We start from the raw sequence: 22,990 nt of genomic DNA, 5'->3' as shown, positions 1-22,990 counted from the left end.
CGAAAGGTGGTAGGCTCAATTCCTCGTCTGGGCACATACCCAGGTTGTGGGTTCCACCTCTGGTTGGGGTGCATGCAGAAGGCAATTGATGGATGTTTCACTCTCACATCGATGTTTCTCTCTCTTTCTCTCCCTCCCCTTCCTCTCTCTCTCTAAAAAAAAAAAAAAAAAATCAACAAAAGCCGGTCCTTAGGTGAGAATTTAAAAAAAAGTAAAACTCCATACATCCATGCATCTAGGTTTTGCTTTATAGATGTGGAAAATCACATCTATATATGACAGTAATCTATTTGCTTAAAATACATATTTGAGTTTTCTCCTGAGATCATGATAATTTATCATATGTTATCCTCTTGAAATGCACAAACATGGTAAATACATTAATAGTTTGTTTCTAAATTTAAGTATTCTTCAAGAGTTTTACTGCCAATTCAGTTGCCATTGCCTCAGAGGAGCCAAAATTTTCCAATTGTAATTAATAAAAAATATTGTCCAGGAAATATAATAACTCAAGACAGGTAGTCTAATTTGGCAATACCACTGCTTATTAAAAACTAGTTATCTTGACAATATAACTTATAATTACTCTGAAACAAAAGCAAGAAAAATAAATGGAATAGAATAAAATAATTAATAAATTTTATACTTATATTATTCATTTAAGTATCACTGGATTATTCACAGACCAATTCACTATGCAAAATAATCATTAAATTTAACATCACTGACATTTTGTCAACTTGCACTGTCATAAAAGCATATGTACAAGGGGGATAGGATGGGGTGGAATGGGTCATTGGGGAGAAAAAGGGACATCTGTAATATTTTAAACAAAAATAAAAATTTTAAAAAAGCATATGTACACATTTTTATAACTTTTTATCTTATGAAGGTAGGAGAGTTATTAGTTTTTGCTGCTGCAAAAACTTATCACAAACTCAGTAGTTTAAAAAACACAAATGTACTACCAAACACTTCTGAAGTTCTGGAGTCCAAAGTCGGTCAGCAGCGCTGCATTCCCTCTGACGGTTCCAGGGGAGAATCTATTTCCTTGCTTTTTCCATCTGCTAGTAGTTGCCATTCCTAGCTCATGGCACAAACCACTCCAAATTTTGCTTGTTGTCACATCCCCTTCTCTGACTCTTCTGGTTCCCTCTTATAAGAATTCTTATGATTTCATTTGACTGGATTATCCAGGATAACCTCCCACCTCAAGGTCTTTATTTGAACCATACCAGCAAAGTCCCTCTATCATGTAAGGTGACATATTCCTGGGTCCCAGGTATTGTGGGGGCTGTTATTCTGCCTACACAGAAGGCATTTTTTTAGCTGGCTCTGCAAATTATAAATGTAAATATATGTTGTGTGGACCTCCAATTTGTACTCTCACTGCAACCTCCATAAATTGTGGTAGTGGGCCTGATGTCCCCACAAAAACAATAGCCTAGATAATAGGAGGGTCTTGAGACAGTAAATTAGAATTTAGACTGTGGGAGTCAGGCATGGAAGAGAGAATTCTTCATCTCTCATGGCTTAGTCTCCAACGTCTGAGACACGCTTAGAGATGCTTCTGAATTCCAAAGCTGGAAAATGTTCAGTGTCCTGTGGAGGTGGCCCTAAGATCCACTGCAAACAGGGGGCTATGGACTGATATTGACCAAACTACAATTTTTTTTTTTTAACATCTTCTATGAGTCAAGCACTTTGCCAATTGCTTGAATTTCATCATCTTACTTAATTTTTACAACAGCTTTAAAAGGTGGGTATCATTATGATCATTATTTAACAGATGCAGAGCCTTCATATCAACATGACTAAGTGACAAGCCAGATTCTAAGTCTAGTTCGTCTGACTATGAAATTGGTGCTTTTAGCCACTATAATACATTTCCATATTTTATGAATCACTGTATCTAATTACACACTAGTCTAAAAATTCATTTTCCTTTTGTTATGGACAAGCCATTTGGAAAGTTACATGTTCCAACTGTGCCATGGCGATTAAGGGTTTACTTGGCTTCTGTGTTGAATGGGGAAGCACTCCCTGAGGGTAGCAGGATGACCAGCAAGAAAATTCCTCACACAGTGATTCTCACACTTTAGCATCACCTGAGAAAGTGATTCTCAAACTTCAGAATCACTTGGAAGGTTTATTAAAACAAAGATTGCAGCCCCCACACCCAGAGTTTCTAATTTAATAGGTCAGGGGTGAAGCCAATAATTTTATTATTGGTCTGGGGTGGAGCCAATAATTTTAATTTTAACAAGTTGTCTAGTGATGCTAATACTCTGGCTTCGAGACCACCCTTTGGGAAGGCCATCCTAAGGAAAGGTGTTCCCCTGGGAAAGGAGAACCTCAGCAGAAAAGAATGAATCCACAGGTTTCTGCCATGGTTTTCCCCACGGAGAACCTTGGAGAATCAGCGTCTGCTTCTTCACAGTGAAGCCCAACCAAACTTAGAATTAACGCTGGCATTTTGATAGTTAATAAGAAAATGAGGAGGGGATTCTAAAGCAAGTGGAGGGAAGAATCTCAGACCAGAACAAGGGATTTATGCCTGGGGAAGTGGAATGCAAAGTGAAAGACAACTTCAGTGCAGACTTTGGAGAGGTTCATTGAAAGCAAGCATAATGCCTTATTTTTGTGTGGCTTTTCACAGTTTTCAAAGCACTTTAGCAAACTTCACCATTCTTCAAGCGTTTACATGGCACAGACTGCTCATTCTGCAAATCAAATATCTGATACGGGGTGAATGTTTAAAATATATAAAGAACCCATGCAACCCAACAGCAAAAAACCAAACACTCCAATTTAAAAATTGGCAGAGGATATGAATAGACATTTTTGCAAAAAACACATACGGATGGCCAACAGGTAGATGAAAAGGCGCTCAACATCACTAATCATCAAAGAAGTGAAAACCAAAAGCACAATAACATACTACCTCACACCTGATAGACTGGCTGTTAACAAAAAGACAAGACATAACAAGTGCTGACGAGGATGCGTCACAAAGGGAACCCTTGGGCGGTTGGCGGGAATGTAAATCGGTGCAGTCACTATGAAAACAGCATGAAGTTTCCTCGATTTTTTTTTTTAAATTTAAAACTAGAGCTGCCATGTGATCCAGCAGCTCCACTTCTGGGAATTTATCCAAAGGAAACAAAAATGCTAACTCGGGAAGCCGTACGCGCCCCACGCTCATCGCAGCACTCTCTATAACCGCCGAGATGAGAGGAAGCCGAGTGCCCGCCGACCACCGGCGAATGAAGAAAGAACAAGTGGCGGGGGAGCTGGGAGCAGGCAAGCTGCTGAAGAGAGTCCGAAGCTACAAACTTCCCGTTTACAAGAAAGAAGTCCAGGGAATGTAATGTACAGCACGGCTACAGTTAATAATACCATAGCCCATATTTGGAAGTGGCTAAGAGAGTAAATCTAAATGTTCTCATCACAAGAAAAAAAATTCTGTAACTACGTGTGGTGATGGATGTTAGCTAGACTGACTGACTGCGGCGATCATTCGCAGTGTATACAAATAGTGAGTCATTATAGTGAATACTTGAAACAAACATAATGCATCAATTATACCTCAATTTTTTAAAATGAATAATTTTTCTCTTATGAAATCCTATACACCAATGATTATACTTCGGTTAGAGACATTTTTGTTTGTTTTTGCTTTACCTTAAGGAATAATGCCCACCTCACAAAGTTGTTACGGAGTTAATTTTAAATAAAATGGGGGATGGAAAGGACATTACATACTATAATGTGTTATAATAAGAATATTATCTATATTGTAAAGTATTACACCTGTTATTTGAATCCTATAGGCAAGATCCTATCTTAAGCACCTTCTATATAAAACCTGTACTTAATATTCTAATGTAATTTTAACCTCATTGATCCCAGAATATATAAGCAATGATGCGTGGAGGGGATGATGTATGATTATAAATATCCATTGTCCGTTATCTCAAACACCTGAGATGGGGAGCTGGGGGAGGAGGGGTGCTTTGTGAATTGCTGACTTGTAGATTGCAATGCTTGATGCACAAGTCAGAAATGCCATTTCTGTAGTCAAAAGATCTCAGTGGGCGGTAAAAAGTAAATGCTGAACAGATGTGTGTGTCATCAATTTCCCATCCTGACACCAGCTTTTGTTGAATCAATGGCATTTGTGCAAAGCATCTGTGGGATTTTGATCTTTAAAACAGGGCTTTAGGATCTGTCGTTGAGAGGCAGTCCAAAAGTATAAAATATTTTTATTGAAAACTTCATCAGGCCGTAAACTTGTGACAGACTGTGGGAGCAATAAAGTGCATCTCATGTTTCTGAGCCACCACCTCAGAGGACTGACCCCTTTCCCCTTTGTGATAATGAGGACAGTTGAAATTGCTTCCAGTCTTGCAGAAAGCATCAGGGAAATTGGCTCCACTGTCCCCAACAGGGGTGAAAGTTGGGACAGTGAACACTAAGGACATCACACCTAAGTTAATAGATGCCCAAATAGAATCATCATGTCCGCACTGAGACATTTAGAGAAGCAAAGCACAGCCCTCAGGCAGATGGAGGTGGGAGACAAGCAAACTGATATTTATAATTTTCTTTGAGGAAATAACAAAGGAGAAGCCAGAAGTGTTTCTTATGAAAAAGCACACCATCAGGAAGACCCTGAAACAAGACTCTCTACCTTCTTTATTATCTCTGTGCCTCTTCCTATCCAACTGAAAATGTGGCCGACCGTAGTTCTATTGTATCATTAAGATGTGCGCATTCTCAAAGCAGGGCCGTTATCTAACGTGGGGAAGTTCAACCCCCCAACAGGTTAGTTGGCTTGGCATAGACAAAAATAATGCCCGCATACAAAAATGCATGCTTGGGGAGCTGGACGGTACATGCCTTTGGCTGAAAGGAGAGCAGATGGCCCACTGCCCCTTACTCTCGGCAGCTGACCTAACCTACTTCAGTGAGAAAAATCTAGGCCTCAGTTCTCAAAATGTCATCCCAGGTCAATTCCATAAGCATCACCTAAAATCATGTGAGAACCACAGACTTTCAGGCCCTGTCCCAGACTCTCAGCTCTAGGGTTGGGGTCCAGCAATCTGTTTTTCAGTAAGTCTTGCGGTTGATTCCAGGCACTTGACCGTTTGACAACTACTGATTTCCACCTTTGAAGATGAGGTTTTCCTATTTGTCTTCTGTCATTTCCAATAATATTCATTCTGCCTTGGATTTACATATCTCAAAAGAAGATATTTCCAGTCTTGCCTAAAGCTCATCTTTTCCCATGTGTTCCCCCTACTACATTCTGTATCAATCACTGCCTATCTTCTTCGCTTTGATCTCTCCCCACCTACTGGTTCCCTCCGTTCAGCACACACAAGAATCTCCACATTGTAACACTTCTTAATGTTGTCTACCCCAATTAACTTCCATTGTCACTCTTTCCTTTCATAAACAAAAATCTTAAAATATAATATTTTATCGCTATCTTTTCTTCCTAAGCTCTAATTTATGCTTTCTAAAAGTTTATTTTGTCCTGTAGTATCACTTTCAGTATAACATTCAGTACACAAAAGAACATATGGACCTACTAACAGAATGAGAGCACCTACCAATGCACTGGGGCACATTCCTCCCCATCCCTCCACCTCCCAGGATAGTTCTTAAACCCACTGCATTCTGACTCCATAGCTCTACTAAGATTTTCACTAGTATTATGAGCATCCACTGAACTGAATTATCCCAAGGCCTTTTTTCAGTCTTCATCTTACTTATGCTCTGTGCAACGTCTCTCTTTCATCACCAAACCTTTTGTATGGCCTAACCTCTCCTTTCGTAATAATTCTCTATTCTAGTTCTCCTGCTACTTCTCACACTGTTCATTTTCTGCCTTCTCCCTGGCTCCTTCCCCCTTATTTGGCCCCATGGTATTATTATTATTCCTTAGGGCTATATCCTTAGTTCAAGATAGAAGTTGATATTGATTAATCTCTGCACAATCTCACTCATTTCAATGCTTCATTGCCACCTGTATATCTATGATCTCCAAACTATGATACAGACACATATTTTTAACTGCTTCCAATGTTCACTTAGTACTTTAAACTTACCCTATTCAAAACTAAACCTACCATCTTTCACGCCATACCTTATCCCACCCCCACCCCATTTTTTGGTTTTCTTCTTGGCATTACCATTCATCCAATAGATCAAGCTAGAAACCCACATGTGTTTATGGCTTCTCCTCTTCCTCCTAATCCACGCTCAGCTGAGCACCAGTTCCCATCCATTCAGCCCCAATGTTGCTCACACTTTCCACCTTTTCATTCCCACATCTACTTCCCTGCTCAACTCCCTCAGCATTTACCATTCACTTCACTCTGAAAGTCTCCGCTCTAGATTTCCAACCTTCAACCTTTCTCTCCAAAGAACCTCTACATTGTCTCTTATTACCTTACTAAAATATAGATGTATGAAAAACTTCATGGCCTCCACTTATTGATTTTAATAAAGCCAAAACTTCAAGACTCTTCATGTTCTAACCCCTGCCCACCTTTAAAAATTCTGATTTCCTATTTTTTATTTAAGCCATATTTCCACCCATACCTTCTCACATACCCTACATACACTATAAACACCCCTTCAATGTGTCACTTCATCTCAAGTAGTCATAGTCTTATTCATGCTGTTTCCTCTGACTGAAATGTTATTTCCACTCTGTCCAGCAGAAAGGTGCGTACTCAGCTTCAAGGTCAGGGACAAATAGCAGCTTTCACCGTTGCTTCTCTGTCCAAGGAAGAAATAAATGCTCCTCACATGCATTCTTATTCTATAACTACACATATTGAATTATATTAATTTGCTTATACCTATTTTCCCACTGAAGTCTAAGGGTGTTGAAGATTCATTCATGTTTTTTCAACACTTTCACCCGAGTCTTTGGCAACCACTCATCTTTTAATGTGTCTCTATAGTGTTGACTTTTTCTAGAATACCATATAATTGGAATCAAATACTATGTTGCCTTTTCATCTGAATTCTTTCCCTTAGCAACATGAATTCAGAATTCATTCGTGTCTTTTTGTGATTTGATAACTTATTTCTTTTATCATCGAATAATATTTCATTGTATGGATATACCATAATTTATCAATTCACCTGTTAAAAGCATCTTGGTTGCTTACAGTTTTTGGTGATTTTTGAATAAAGCTATTATAAACATTTTTGTGCAGGTTTTTGTATGAATATACATTTTGAAATCAATTGAGTAAATACCTAGGAACATGATTACGAGATCATATGGTAATACTATGTTTAGCTTTGTAAAAAACTGCCATTTTGCATTCCCACCAGCAATGACTAAGTTTTTATTGATCTACATTCTTGTCAGGAGTTTGTATTGTCAGTTTTTATTTTTATTTTAGTCATTCTAATAAGTGTGTAGTGGTATCTCATTATTGTTTTAATTGGCAATCCTCTAATGGCAAATGATTTTGAATATCTTTTCAAATTCTTGTTTGCCATCTGTATATTTTCTTTGGTAAGTTGTCTCTTCAGATCATAGGCCCATTTTCTAATTGGATTGTTTGTTTTCTTATTATTAAGTTTTTAAAGATTTTTTAAAAATCTATTTTGGATACAAGTTCATTATTAAATATGTGTTTTACACATATTTTTCTCTTAGCCCGTACCTTGTATTATATTTTCTCTTAGTCTGTGCCTTGTCTTTTTATTTTCTTCACTGTCTTCCACAGAGCAGATGTTTTTAATTTACTGAAGTCCAACTTCTCAATTTTTTCTTTCATGGATCATTCTTTGGTGTTGTATTAAAAAAACTTGTGGCTCAACCTAAGGTCAACTAGTTTTATTCCCATATTTTATCTTCTAGGAGTTGTATAGTTTTGCATATTACATTTTGGTCTACGATCTACTTTGAGTTAATTTTTGTGAAAAGTGTAAGGCCATGTCTAGATTCTTTTTTATGTATTTATTTATTTTGCATATGAATGGCTAATTGTTCCAGCACAATTTGTTAAAAAGACTGTCCTTTCTTGACTGAATTGCCTTTGTTCCATTGTCAAAAATCATTTGACTATATTTTATGGGTCTATTTCTGAATTCTCTTGATCAGTGTATCTATTCTTTGCCAATATAATGCTATTTTGATTACTATAGCATTAAAATAAGTCTTGAAGTCAGATATTGTGAGTCTCCCAACTTTCTTCTTCTTTATATTATATTGGCTACTCTAGGTCCTTTGCCTTTCATACAAAGTTTAGTATCAGTTTGCCCATATGCACAAAATAGTTTACTGGGATTTTTTACTGATATTGCATTGAATCTATAGACAAATTTGGAAAAAAATGCAGCCTAATAATTTTGAAATTTTTAATCCATAATTATAATATACCTATTTATTTAGACTTTTGATTTCTTATCAGAATTTTGTAGTTTTCTGCATATATGTCCTATATATATTTTTAGAGTTATATCTAAATATTTATATTTCTTATTTTCATGCTACTGTAAATGGTATTTGTTATTATTACTATTTCAAATTGCAATTGTTCATTTCCAGTGTGTAGGGAAACAATCAATTTTATATATTAGCCTTGTAATCTGAAACTTTGCTATACTCATTTACTAGTTCTTGGAGTTCTGTGGATTTTTTACAATTCCTTGGGATTTTCTGCATAAATAATCTTGTCATCTGCAAACACAGAGTGTTTTATTTCTTCCTTTCTAAACTGTATACCTTTTATTTCCTTTTCTTGTCTTATTGCACCAGCAAGAACTTCCAATATAATGTTGAATAAGCTTAGTTAGACAGGACATCCTTACTTTCATCCCAATCTTATGTAGAAAGTATCTAGTTTCTGATTATTAAGTATGTTAGCTACAAGTTGTTTTATAGAGGTCTTCAAGTTGAGGAAGCTCCCCCTTATTTCTAGTCTGATGAGAGTTTTCATCATAAATGGATCTTGGATATTGCCAAATACTTTTTATGCATCAATTGATATGATTACATGGTTGTTTTTCTTCAGTCTGTTGTAGTAGATTGCATTGACTGACTTTCAAGTTTGAACCAGCCTTGCATATCTGGAATAAATCCCATTTGACCAGGTTATATAATTCTTTATATACAATTGTTGAATTTTATTTGCTAATTCTTTTGAAGATTTTTGTATCTATATTCATCAAAGATATTGGTCTGTAGTTTTCCTTTCCTGTAATGTCTTTGTCTGATTTGAGTCTTATGGTAATGGTGGTCTCATTACTGTCTACTTCAATTTTTTGGAATAGATTTTAGAGAATTGGTATCATTTCTTCCTTAAATGTTTGGTAAAATTCATCAGTGAAACCATTTAAGCCTGTAGCTGTCTTTTTTGGTAAGTTATTAATTTTCTGTTCAATGTCCTTAATAGAAATAGGCCTATTTGTGTTATCTACTTCCCCTCTGTGAACTTTGGTACTTTGTGTCTTGCAAGGAATTAGTCCATTAAAATTTTCAAACATGTGGGTACAGAGTTGCCTACAGTATTCTTTTATTATTCTTTTAATCTCCATGAGATCAATAGTAATGATCTCTCTTCTGTTTCTGAAAATGATAATTGGTATTTTTTCTTTTTCTTAGTTAGGCCATCCAGAGGATTATCAGTGTATTTATCTTTCTAAAGAACCATATTTCGGTTTCACTGTTTTATCTATTATTTTTTTGTTTTCACTTGCACTGATTTCTGCTCTGATTTTCATTATTGATTTTATTCTGCTTGCTTTAGTCTTAAATTGTTCCTTTTCTTTTGGTTTCCTAAGATAGAAGCCTTATTGATTTTAGCTTCTTCATTCTTGTCAAATATACAATATAATGCTATAAACTTCCCTCTAAGCCCTACTTTGCTATATCCCACAAATTATAATAAATTATATTTTTATTTTCACTCAGTTCAAAATATTTGTAATTTTCTCTTGAGATTTCTCTTTGGTTCATCTGTTACTTAGACTTTGGTTGTTTAATCTCCAAACATTTAGTTTTCCAGCTATCTTTTTGTTATTGATTTCCTGCTTAATTTCATTGTGGTCTGAAAACATATTTTATATGATTATTATTCTTTTAAACTTATTAAGGTGTGTGTTAAAGCTCAGCATAGTTGTATCTTAGTGAGCATGCAATTTTAAGAAGAGAAAGTATATTCTGCTGTTGTTAAATGGAGTGTTCTAAAAAAATTCAATTAAATCAATTGATTGGTAGTGCTGTTCAGGTCAAATATATCTGTAATGATTTTCTGCCTGCTTGGTCTATCAGTTACTGTAAGGGCATTGTAGAAGTCTACAACTATAATAGTGGATTTATCTATTTCTCCTTGCACACTTACTAGTTTTTCCTCATGTATTTTGATGCCCCATTGTTAGGTACATACATATTAATGATTGTTATGTCTTCTAATGTAATGACTCCCTACATCCCTGATAATTCTCCTTGTTTTAAAGTCAGCTTTAACTAAACTTAATATAGTTACACTAGCTTTCTTTTGGTTAATATTATCATAGCATACTTTTCTCCATTGCTTTGCTTTTAACAAATCTAAATCTTTATATTTAAAATGGATTTCTTTGAAATGACATGTAGTTGGGTTTTTTGTTGATCCACTCTGACAATCTCTGTTTTATAATTAGTGTATTTAGACCACTGGCATTAATATTTAAAGTAGTTATTAATATAGTTGGGTTAATATCTATATTTATTGTTGTTTGTATTCATTGCTCTTGTTCTTTGTCCCACCTTCTTTTTCTGCCTCCTCTGGTTTTAATTGAGCATTTTATATAATTCCATTTTTCTCCTCTCTTAGCATATTAATTATATATATTTTTTAAATTAGTGGTTTCTCTAGAGTTTTCAGTATAGTATTCATTAATCTAAATCTGCCTGACCGCGTAGTACAGGTGCTTTGACACAGAATAGCCCTTACACAGAATGCTCGGTCCTGTCCATTACGGTGATGCTGTGATTCATTTCACTTCTCCACATATTGTATGTCGTTACTATATTACTTAATCAATTATGTTTTACATAGTTAAGAAAGATTAGTTACGAAAACTAATGTTACTTTATCCTTATTTATTTCTTCCTTGACACTCTTCTTTAGGTAGATCCAAGTTTACGCCCTGTATCATTTTCCTTCTCACCAAAAAACTTCTACTATAATTTCTCTCAGGGCAGGAGTGTAGATGATGAATTGCCTTATGTTTCATTTGTATAACAAAGGGGGGTTTTCCTTTCACTTTTGAAGAATAATTTTGCTGGTTATAGACTTACGGGTGGATTGAGGGTATGGGGTTCTTTCAATACTTTAAATAATTGACTCCACTCTTCTTGCTTTCATGGTATCTAACAAGCACTTTGCTGTAATTCTTATCTTTGCTCCTCTCTACATACGGTTTTTATTCTTTGGCTTCTTTCAAGATTTTTACCTTTGCTTTGGGTTTCCTGTAGTATGAATACGATACGTCTAGGTACTGACATTTTGGTATTTATCCTTATTGGTATTCCCTAACCTTCCTAAATCTGTGATTTAGTGTCTGTCATCATTTTTGGAAAATTCTCAGCCGTTACTTCTATATTTACCTCTGCTCCATTGTCTGTTCACTTCTGATATTTTAAATATGCATAAGTTAACACCTTTTGAAATTGTCACATGGTTCTTGGAATTCCTTCATTTGTTTGTTTTAGGTTTGGGGGGTTTATTTTCTTTTACATTTCAGTTTGGCAAGTTTCTATTCACCTAACTTCAATCTCAGCGATTCTTTCCTCAGCCTTATCCAGTCTACTAATGAGCTCATCAAAGGCACTTTTCATTTCTGTTACAATTTTCATTTCTAGCATTTCCTTTTGATTCTGTTTTAGAGTTCCCATCTCTCTGCTTACACTACTCATCTCTTCTTGATTGTTGTTTATTTTTCGCATTAAAGCCCTTATTACATACGTCTGTCAGTCATTTTAAATCCTATTTCTGATAATTCCAGCATCTGTGTCATATCTGGGTCTGATTCTGATGCTTGGTTTCTCCCTTTAGACTGTGTTTATTCTTGCCTTTTAGCATGCCTTGCAATTCTCTTGTTAAAAGCCCCACATTATGTATCAGATAAGAGAAACTAAGGCAAACAGGTCATTAGTGTGAAGTTTCATCTTAATCTGGCCAGGGTTTGGCTGTGTTAAATGTTTGCTATAGCTGTGGATGCTGGAGGTTTCAAATGCCTCTATTGTCTTTGCTTTGCTCTCCCCCGTTTTCTTTAGCCTTCCCTAGGAACTACTCCTACACAAAGTCTGTTTCTTGAAGCTTTTTAAGTTTTAATCTACTTTTGTTATTTTGAAACCCCGTTGGTGCGGCGGTAAGGTATTGGGGGAAAAACCATTTCATAATTTTATAATTAAACTTCAGATTTTTAGTGGACCTATGTCACAAGCATTTTTTAGCTTCCCCCCACCCTCAGGTAAAGATAGGCCAAAAGGGGCTAAAGTTGAGGAAATGTCTTTCCTCTAGGTGGAATGGGGCTCTGGTAAAGTATTTTCCCCTGAAGAGTAGGACTTTTTAGAAAACAATCTGGGCATATTTCACAATGGTTACTTTCCCCCTCCCTGTACCAGAGCAAAAAGGGAAACTTCCTTGGCTCTTCACCATAAGAAAGTGGTGGGGTTACTGGAGGTAAATTCCCCAAAGGAAAAAAAGTATCCACATATCATTTGCTAGCATGCAATATTTTTGCAATTTCTGCAAGACAGCTGAACTCCTCATGTCCTACATAGCACTAGTAGAGTTCTAATTTAAAACTGTTCATGCCAAGCCTAGATGGGAGCACCAAATTGAATTTTCTGAATTCATTCTCCATTAGGGTCCAAAGAGAAAATTGTAGATAAATCTGAATTCATGGAGATTGACCAAAGACCATAAATTTTAAAAATACTAAAATAATTACTAGGTGAATTTTCAGTGATACAATTAATTGTAGATGGACCATTGTATTTTGCTTGTGCCCTGAAAAATAATAATCCTACCACCAAAAATTATGTAATTAAGATTCTAAAGAAAAGCAGAGCAAAAATGAAACACAGTACAATAATAGAGTCCAGTTCTGTAAGGGAAAAGAACTCATGGATAGAATCATCCACTCTGAAAAGATGAAAGAAGATTTGTTTTTAGTAGATGCTTTTATCAAATTCAAAACTCAAATTTTAAGAATATTTTAAATAAGTCAAATAACAATATAATTAGAAGTGAGGAGAAGGTGGTGACTGAAAGAGGCATAAAAATGGCCTCTAGGGTGCAAGTTAAGCTCAGTTTCTTGATTTGAGTGCTGGTTATATGATTGTGTTCAGTTTATAAAATTTTATCAAGTTATACCCTTAAAATATATGTACCTTTCTGTATGTAGATTATATTTTAACAAAAATTTTAAACATGGCCTTAGCAGGTTTTGCTCAGTGGTTAGAGTGTTGGCCTCCAGACCGAAGGGTCTCAGGTTCGATTCCAGTCAAGGGCACGTACTTTGGCTGCAGGCTCGATCCCTGGCCTTGATTGGGGCAAGTATGGGAGACAACCAATCGAAGTGTGTCTCTCACATTAATGTCTCTCTCTCTCTCTCTTCCACCCTCTCTGAAAAGCAATGGAAAAAATATCCTCGGGTGAGAATTTAAAAAAAAAGTATGAATAAAAAAAAAATGTCTTAAATATGAACAAGAACCATCAGAAAACACAGGTAGAAGAAACAGACCTATAAAACCTTTAGATATTTAAATGAGCAAAGGGATAAAATAATTATTCTCACTATACTTGAAATTTTTTAAAAACCTTCAAAATATCTACAATGTGGTAGGCAGCCTCTAAATTGGTTCCTACCTCCTCGTATTCATGCCCTGTACAGTCCCTCTCTTTGTGCATGGACTAGACCTAATGAATGGGACATGTAAAAGTGATAAAATGTCACCTCCAAGATTAAGTTGTAAAAAGACTTTGACTGCTATCTTGCTCTCTCTCTCTTTCTCTTTCTCTTTCAGGCCTTACTCTGGAAAAAATAAACTACCATGTTATGAGTAGCCCTATAGAAAGGCCATGTGGCAAGAAACTGACTTTTCCAGTCAACAAGCAGCAAGGACACGAACCAGTAAGCAACCATGTGAGTGAGCTTGGAAGCATTTCCCACCCACTTAGTCAAGCCTTAAAATAATTGTAACACTGGCCAATGACTTGATTCCAGCCTTATGAGAGACCCAGTCAGAGGTACCTAACTAAGCCACAACTGGGTTCTTAATCCACAGAAAATCTGAGATAATAAATATTTGTTAAACTGCTAGGTTTTAAAATTATTTGTTATGAAGCAATAAATAGCTAATACATGTAGGGAAAAGAGAACTATACAAAATTATTTAACATATTGAAAAGTAAATAAATGCAAACTCTAAAAATAAAAACTACAATAATCAAAGTCCAGCATAATAGATTTAACAGAGAATTAGACATAGTTGAAAAGAGAATTACCAAGCTTGAAAGGAAATCAAAAGCAATTACCAGAATACAAGCCAGAAAGACAAAATAATGAAAACAAATTATGGAAGAGATTATAGTCAATAACTGAATACTCTCACACTTTAAAAAGTATCCAGGTAGTTGAAATAAAAGACATGTTATAAATGAATTACTAATATGTGATGTTGACTATTGACAGCATGATATAAACTTCCTGGATTATGTTTAGATTCTCCTTTTTTAAAAATTTATCTTTATTGTTGAAAGTATTACATATGTCCCCCTTTTGTCCACCATTGACCTGCTCCACCCTGCTCCCACCTTCTCCCCAGGTTTTCTCCATTTCACTATAAACTGCTGACATCCAGCATGAGGCTACAGATACTTGAGACATGGTTTCTAGTATTCAGAAGGATTTACTGGTTAACCATCCAGAGGAGAGAAACTACCATTGGTTGGTTACCTAATATATGCTTTTAACTAAACCAGGTACCTTGTAGAGACAAGCATATTTATTGCTCACAACTGTCTATGAGGTGAATACAATTGCTCTCTTTGTACAGCTAAATACATTCACGGTAGATGGGTAGATAAGCATGACCCAAATGTCTGAGTCTGGATTTGATAGTCAGAAGTTACTGGGACTTCTCTTCCTGAAACCCTGGGTTGGGGAGCCTGGTGTGGGGCTGGGACCCCTCACTCCTCAGGGATACCTCCAAAACTGAGATTTCCTTCCCGATTTTTATCATCACATGTGGGTGTGGGACCAGCCCATTCAGCATCTCCACCCCTCCTACCAGTCGTGATGTGGCTTCTTCTTCATATCCTTAGTTGGAGGACTTTAGTTTGGCTAGATTTCAGGTGGTTCTGAATAATGGTTGTTCTGTAGTTTAGTTGTAATTTTGATATGGTTGTGAGAGGATATGAATATATGAATATTACACTTACCTATGCCACCATCTTGACCAGAACAGATAGAATATTGATTTACTAAATTAAAACATATTGACACACACTAAACAGTTCTTTTGCTTTCCTTTGACATTAATAAAAATATATCTCATTTCTTCCTCAATAGGCTCCTTCCAATCTAAACAGGAAGGAAATATTCCCACCGTTGAAAAGGCCTCATCTCCTACCCAAAGGAAAACAAATTGTCAAAATGTCAATAGCCTTAGTTATCCCACAGATACCTAATATTTTAATAACAGGAAATTGTATTTGCAGTACTGTATTTGGAAAAGAAAACTTGGAATTGACATTTAATTTTGAGGGTACTCACCACTCCTGGCTTGCAGCTGTAATAGCGATGCTCGGAAGTGTTGTCAAGGGCAGTGTGGTAGGTCTGGAAATGCCGTCACCGTCAGGAGTCCTGGCCCTTTCACTCTGTCTTTGGGACAGTGGTGGCAACTGCAAGTTTCCTGAGCAACACCTTCTCCCTCTCCAGAGGTCAATCCCAAGTGTGTTACTAGAACTGTAGGATTTACTCAAGCTACATTCAAAATAATCTTTAACATTCTGGAGGAACCATAAAGAAAAAAAGGAGAAAAAAAAGAAAATTCAAATGTTAAAAATGATGCATAGTGGAGTAAAATAAGAAGCTTAATGATCAAATTGTCACTCATAAAGTCCTGATTCATTATCTCACAATCAGAAGCTAACAATGATGTCAAAAGCTTAAGAGAAAACAAGAAAGGGGGAGATTAATTCTCAACTTTTAGAATAATATATCAGTTGTATATTCATGGTGATCTTTAGGACTGTAGATGATATTTCCCATTTATGGAGTGTAGATTAAAGGGCTTTTTATCTTTTCTCTTTTAAAAATTTTTCTTTTTCTTGGTTTGTTTATTTGCTAAAATGAAAGCTTATAATTGAAAATATAATTAGGAAATTAGCAACATTGCACAACATGGGGACACTCTTTACTGGCTAACGTATGAAGTTTCTAGTTTAGTGTCTTAAAGTAAAAATATTTTCTATCATAGGACAGCAAATGGAATAATTATGAGATTATGGGTGACTGTTATTTTTGTTCCAATGAAAGGTCTTCTCAGGATTGAGATTTCATTTTTGTATTACCCACATTATATAAGAGCTCAGAAAAAGAAGAGTATAATTATTCCCGTTCTGGGCTGAACTGCAGTGTTTAATACTTGCCCTGATGCTGACATGAATGAAATTCTTATAAGAAGATACTATAACCAATAAGAGTTATTCTTGTTAACTATGTCTTGGTAACTATGGTTCCTGGTACTGTTGGGAGCGGAGAACCCAAATGGGTTATTGCCTACTTTACCATTCGTACCAGCTCAAAGACAGAAAATGTTACAGCACTATAAATGGCCACTGATAGCAACTTGGAGTTTAAAAGATATAATTGTCATTCTCTACTCTTATTTTAACAGGGAATAGTGGGAGTCCTACCATCAGGCCAAGGTTTCTTACCTGAAGTCATTCTGTGCCTCTTAAAAAACAGGTACTTCCTACTAGCCCTTCAAAACAGACAGGAGAACCTGGGACTAGGTGTCCTGAGCTGTAAACAAACAAACTTCTCTGCCCCCACTCCTCCACCCATACTTATCCTGGTTCATACAAGCGTAATTAACTAGAGTTTAATGGTCTAACTGTGTTCATTCAACAAATATTTGTTGCACACCTATTATAGTCTTGCACTGTGATATTTAAGAAAACTACAACAGCAAAAAACAGTGTAGTAAATGTTCTCATAGAAATTGTATTCTAGCAATTTATACTTCTTTAATCTACCCAGGACTTTTTGATGATGGAAGTCTGGGCAAGAATAGGCCTGATAATTTTCAGGGGACCCACTCTCCCTGCTAGAATGGGATATAATCAGATTTTCTTGTGCCTGACTTAAGGTTTTGGAATACAATTTATATGAGATTCCATAGAAATGCAATTTGGTAACAAGAAGAAAACACAACAATCTAGAATTTCCCAGAGTTTGAAATATTTTGGAATATATCCAGTGTTTTCTTGTTTAGTTACTGGTTGTTATATTAAATGTACTATAAACCTGGCATTTACTGTAGTCGTGTGTGTGTGTGTGTGTGTGTGTGTGTGTGTGTGTGTGTGTGTGTAGAAATAAGAGGCTGAGGTGAAAACTTAAAAGAGGTAAGTTTCTCAAAAAACTATAGACTAGTTAAGAAGACAGAATATACAAAGTCTTCCTAAAGAGAAATAAAGGACAAACTAAAATTCAGAACTCATAACTATAAATCAGTCTAGATCCAAATATACATGTAAAAAAAGTACTGATTATATAGAAAGCAAAGTCTTGAGAATATACTTTACCTCCTATGCAAGAAATGCTGTACCAGAGAACGGGTATATCATTAAGTTAAGCACCAACAACCACAGTCTCCCAATATATTGGATATTTTTTCTCTTTTAGAAAATGGACATATTATCAACTAGGTTTAATAGTAGTGAATGAACTCGCTGGGTACTTATTTGATACATGTTATTTGAAAAGTAACAAAGTCACACCTACCATAAAATATCTCCCACACTGACTTGCCAACAGGCTTGAATTTACAGATTTAAAGTTATTCTTTGAGTTAAAGTAATGTGTCTCAGAAGACCTCAGTTAACTTGAAAATCCATTACCACAAAAGAACATGATGGAAAAAAGCTTTTTAGAAATTAAGTTAAATACTGGAAACATTAACAGTGTTTTACAAATGCTAATTAACCCATGTAGAGTTATTCATAATTATCTAAAGCTCTCTAATTCATACTCATAATTCATACAGTATTAACATTCTCAAAGGCAAAATCTAATTTCATCAATTCTCAATTACTGAACTTGTGCCCTCGGACTTATTTTCTTATTGTAACCAGCACGACTCTGGCTGTCTGTCGAGCACTCATCAGATCACAGATTTGGGGGAAAGGAACATTCATTTGAGCATTGCCTTTGGAAATCACAAATTTTAAAATGTATAACACTGCCCAAAATTAATTTATGTCTTTATAATCCCAAGCAAAACACCCAGTTTTGGATTATCCTCGTGTTCTTGGATAATCCTCATTTAATAATCAATATTTCTGCCTAGCCGGGTGTGGCTCAGTGGTTGAGCATTGACCTAGGATCCAGGAGATCGCGGTTCGATCCCAGTCAGGGTACATGCCCGGGTTGCGGGCTTGATCCCCAATCTGGGGCATGTAGGAGGCAGCTGATCAATGACAACTCTCTCATCATTGATGTTTTTCCCTCTCTCTCCCTCTCCTTTCCTTTCTCTAAAGTCAATAAAAATATTTTTTAAAATAAATAAATAAATAATAAATAAAAATCAATATTTTTGCCAATGTAATTACAAAAGGTTATCACAAAAGAAGAGCTAATGTGAAACTCCGCACTTCAGTAGGAAAAGTTTGCAGGGAGGAAGAAAGAGGGCACCACAGGGGCTGTTTGTCCCATCCCCATATCAAAACTTACCTTAACATCAGAACCACTAAAGTGTCCAGATGAGGCCTATTGGTGCCTAAATAGTTAAGGCTTTGTTGTTCCTGCTGTTGTTTTCTTTGTCTTTGTTTAGTGTATTACATTCATTTTTGGAGCTTGCTCTAATTTTTGAATTCTCATGATTTAACTCATGGTGAGAAAATGAAATTAGGTATTTCCAAGGATTTCCAGTGTGCTTACATGCACAGTCGATTTGGATAACAGGCTAGAGTTTTGCAAACCTTATTGAAACTAGAAATGGAAATTATTGGAAGCATTAAATGACACCTGGGGCCCTCATCAAGACTAAATGTCATGATGCTCCATGAGACAACAATAAGAGCAATTTTGTCAGATAAAAATCTGGTTTTATCATAGGCAATCACCACCAATTATGAGAGTCGTTTTCCTAGATGTAAGTTATATATATAATCAGTCTGTCTTTCTCTTTCTCTCTCCCTTCCTCCCTCTCTCTCTCTCTCCCGATTCTTCTCTCCTTTCTTGCCCCCCTCCCTTCCCCTCTCTCTGTCATGTATACACATATCTCCTGGTCTCTTTACTTATTTCCCCCTTTTCAACTCCTTCCCAAACCAGCTACTCCACCTCTCTAAATGATTCTGTAATCCCTTTAGTTACAGTTAATTGCTCCTGTTCAGTACTACTTGAATAGCACATAATTTACCCCTAACCTCTGGAGCTTAGTTCTTGAAGGCAAAGTATTGAATGCGTACTATTCCTATGCCACTCATCAAATAGTCTCCCATTGAAGTTATTTGTGAAGGCAGTAGTCATGGTTACCCATTTGTGTATTCCCACAGAGCCAAACACAGTCTCTTGCATGAAGCAATGGCCTTTGCACATGCTGTTCCTTCTATCGGGAATGTTCTTCCTCGCATCTTCACAGGGCTCACTGCCCATTTGCCCTCTCTGTCCATATGTCACCTGCTCACCTTATCTTCCCATAAACACTCTCTTCTCACCATCCAATCATTCTTTGCCCCTGACCAAGTTCATTATTCTGTACAGTTCTTATCATAGCTGGGATTGTTTTAATTAATTTATTTATAGCTGCCCTCTCCTCTGGAATATAAGCTCCTAAGGAACAAGGACTCTGCGCTATTTCTTGTTGAATCTCTAGAACCTAACGAGTGTTTGGCACATAACAGGTGCTAAATTAATATCAGGTGAATATTTAAATCACTAAATAAATGTTTGCAGAGTTAAAGTAAATGAGAATATAATAAATAGCCCTTACTTAAGGATGGAACTTATTTCAAGAGTGTGGTATGTAAAATGTATTGTCTGCTAACTTGCTCTTGTTCTGAGGGAACAGATACTGTCTGTAACATTTAGTATGATCTTTTGCACTGTACTCAAAAGGTTGAAGTGCATAGTGAAACATTCTAGGTCATAACTGTCCACTAGAAATAAAGTGCAAGTCACAAATGAGAGGCAAATGTGTAATTTTAAATTTTCTAGCAGCCACATTTAAGAAAAAAGTGAAATTACTTTTAACAGTAAATTTTACTTAGCCTAAACTATCTAAAATATTATTACATCAAGTAATTGATATCAAAAATTATTAATAAAATATTTTACATTATTTTCTATTTGTACTACTACGTATTCAAAATCCCAGATCTATTTTATGCTTACAGCAAATCTCCATTCAGACTAGTGCCTAAGAGTCATGTGTGGCTGGTGTGGCTCCATGTTGGACAATGCAAATCTCAGTAATAATTATCCACTCTGGTGGGGTTAATATTCTTCGAATGTGCTTTTCTTTTTTGCAAATTCTTGTATGCAACATTCCCGTCTTTTGACTGTGGCAGCCACGGCCTCAGGGAGGATCAGGATTAGTACTGGAAGGATGCGATGGAAAATAAAGAATGGTTGTCCATCTTTTAGACAGAACACATTGCTTAGTTTTATTCCAGAAAATAGAATATTGAAGCACGCAGTGTGCAAAAAGTACTGAAGAATAATCCCAAGGTGTGTGTTTTTTAAGAGAAAAAGGATCTCTAAATTTCAGAAGTTTCCTTTTAGATATCCTGAGCAGAGCACGGATGTCTAAACATAGCTTTTACTGTCTGTCACTGAGAACATGGAATATGAATTAAGGCAAGTTCCCTTGGGGTCAAGGAGCAGGAAAGGGGGGAATAAAGGAAGGAAACATTGTCGCAGGTAATGAGAACAGAACACTAATGAGTTCCCTCAACAATAAAGGGCAGAACTAGCGATGGCAAAGGAGTGCATTTGGGAGAAGAGCCTCCTAGCGCCAGGCCTCCCCCTGCCTTGCAGGGCTGGAAGTTCTCGCAGCCTCACGGGGACACAGAAGACAGCAGAGGATTAGCCGCAGCTTCCTTGCCAAAGGACTGGCTGCAGAGTGAGGCAAAGGGGCCACGAAGGAGTCCACGGGGTGAACAGCCCAAAGGCAGGGAACAGCAGAAAGAAGTGGAGCCGAGTCTTTTTAAACAACCCAATCCCCTACTGAGCGGTGAAGTAAAGCGCGCAGGCAGTGGAGGGGAAGGTCAAAGTCGCAGTGAGCTGAGAGCAGTCACCACCTGGTACCTGTCACCTGCCTGAGCAGCGCTGCACCGAGGGCAGAGACCTGACCACTAAAGATCTGGAGAGATGACCTGTTCCTCACCTGAACAGTAGTAAGCACTGGCAGAAAAGGACAATACAGGACCAGGACAATACCACACACCTGTTACCATAATGTTAATTAATGTTAAGTCTGCCTCTTTGCCCAATGCCGTGAGATTAAAGGGAAAGAATAAGCCCTGGGAGAAATCCTGAATGACTGGGCCTTTATGCAAAAGACACCATTTTACATAAACTTACAAGTGCAAGTGCCTCCCAGCGCCTCCCCCATCTGTGAAAGAAGAGCTTAACCAAAATAGGTAAGCTATTTCAGAGAACAAAGAAAGTTACTTCATTTTCCTCCCTCCCTTCCTTCTGCAAATGGTTAGTGGCACATAATTTTTAGCTCAATTACAAACATAAACTGAGTAAAGGCTGGACAATTAAAGATACACTAATAGGGGACTGATAAATGGAAAGCAAAGGAGACACTTAATCGTAGCTGTCCAAGGCTGAAGGCTCTGAAGACGGTGAGTTTACAAACTTATCCGGATGACCTGCAGCAAAGCTTCTCAAACATAATGTACATACCTAGTCACCTAGGATTTTGTCAAAATCAGTCTGATTTGCAGTCCTGAGGTGCGGCTGAGACTCTGCATGTCCAATAAACACCAGGTCGTGCTCATGCGCTGCTCTGAGGACCGCACTTGAACAGCCAAGGCCTAGAAAATGTGTGCGTCACAAACTTCTTACAAGCAGTTGTCCAAGATCCTGACATAGGAGGTGACTCTCAAAATTTAGTTGTATGTGGGTAAAAGTTTAAATAAAGTCATCAGGGAACTGATAATGCAGGCAGTGTGAAAAGAGGAGTTTCTAAGAGTTAGGATGTGGGCATACACCAGAGATTGATGGTTTTGTGAATGAAAACCATAAAGCTGGAACTGAGCCCGTCTCTAAACCTCAGCGAGGGCAGCGTTCCTGCTGTCCACCTCACAGAATGCTGGGTCCCGGCGCTGGCAGTGTCTGGGTCATAGAAACACCTAGTGATGAAGCAGTGGTGTTAAACAGCCTTGCTTGTCCTTTGAATAGCATTATGGAGTGACGCCTTAACTGAGCAGAGAAAAGGTGGGTGGAATCTCTGACTTTTGGAACTTACATCATCTGCAGTCACTGTCATCACACTCCTGCTTTTCTTCATTATAGAGATGAAAAATATCCCCTCTTAGGATGTCTGTTATTCAGTGTAGCTCTGCTGACAATTTTTTAAGACCTACAAGGAAAAAAAGACACACAAAATGTACAGTTTGCTATCCTTAGTTAAATGTAAATTTGTGTTCTCCAAATTAACATTTGAATGTATACAATATATATGCCTAAGTACATATCACAATTTACCAATCAATTCAAT

General features: G+C 36.8%; 1 protein-coding gene across 1 annotated transcript in view; it reads right to left on the bottom strand.

The window, feature by feature from the left end:
* Window positions 1–22,827, bottom strand: part of PDE4B (phosphodiesterase 4B) — a 391,091-nt gene extending 368,264 nt beyond the window's left edge. The window contains exons 1-2 of the mRNA XM_087820499.1: window positions 22,739–22,827; window positions 15,808–16,043 (exon numbers count right to left, since the gene is read on the bottom strand). Of these exons, the coding sequence (XP_087676625.1) occupies window positions 15,808–16,043; window positions 22,739–22,780 (278 nt within the window). The 5' untranslated portion in view covers window positions 22,781–22,827. The remainder of the gene's footprint in view (window positions 1–15,807; window positions 16,044–22,738) is intronic.
* Window positions 22,828–22,990: the final 163 nt, after the last annotated feature.

The sequence above is a fragment of the Miniopterus natalensis genome, chromosome 9 (genome assembly GCF_054644295.1).
Source record: "Miniopterus natalensis isolate mMinNat1 chromosome 9, mMinNat1.hap1, whole genome shotgun sequence".
Lineage (NCBI taxonomy): Eukaryota > Metazoa > Chordata > Mammalia > Chiroptera > Miniopteridae > Miniopterus > Miniopterus natalensis.
This window is presented reverse-complemented; position numbering and strand designations above follow the sequence as displayed.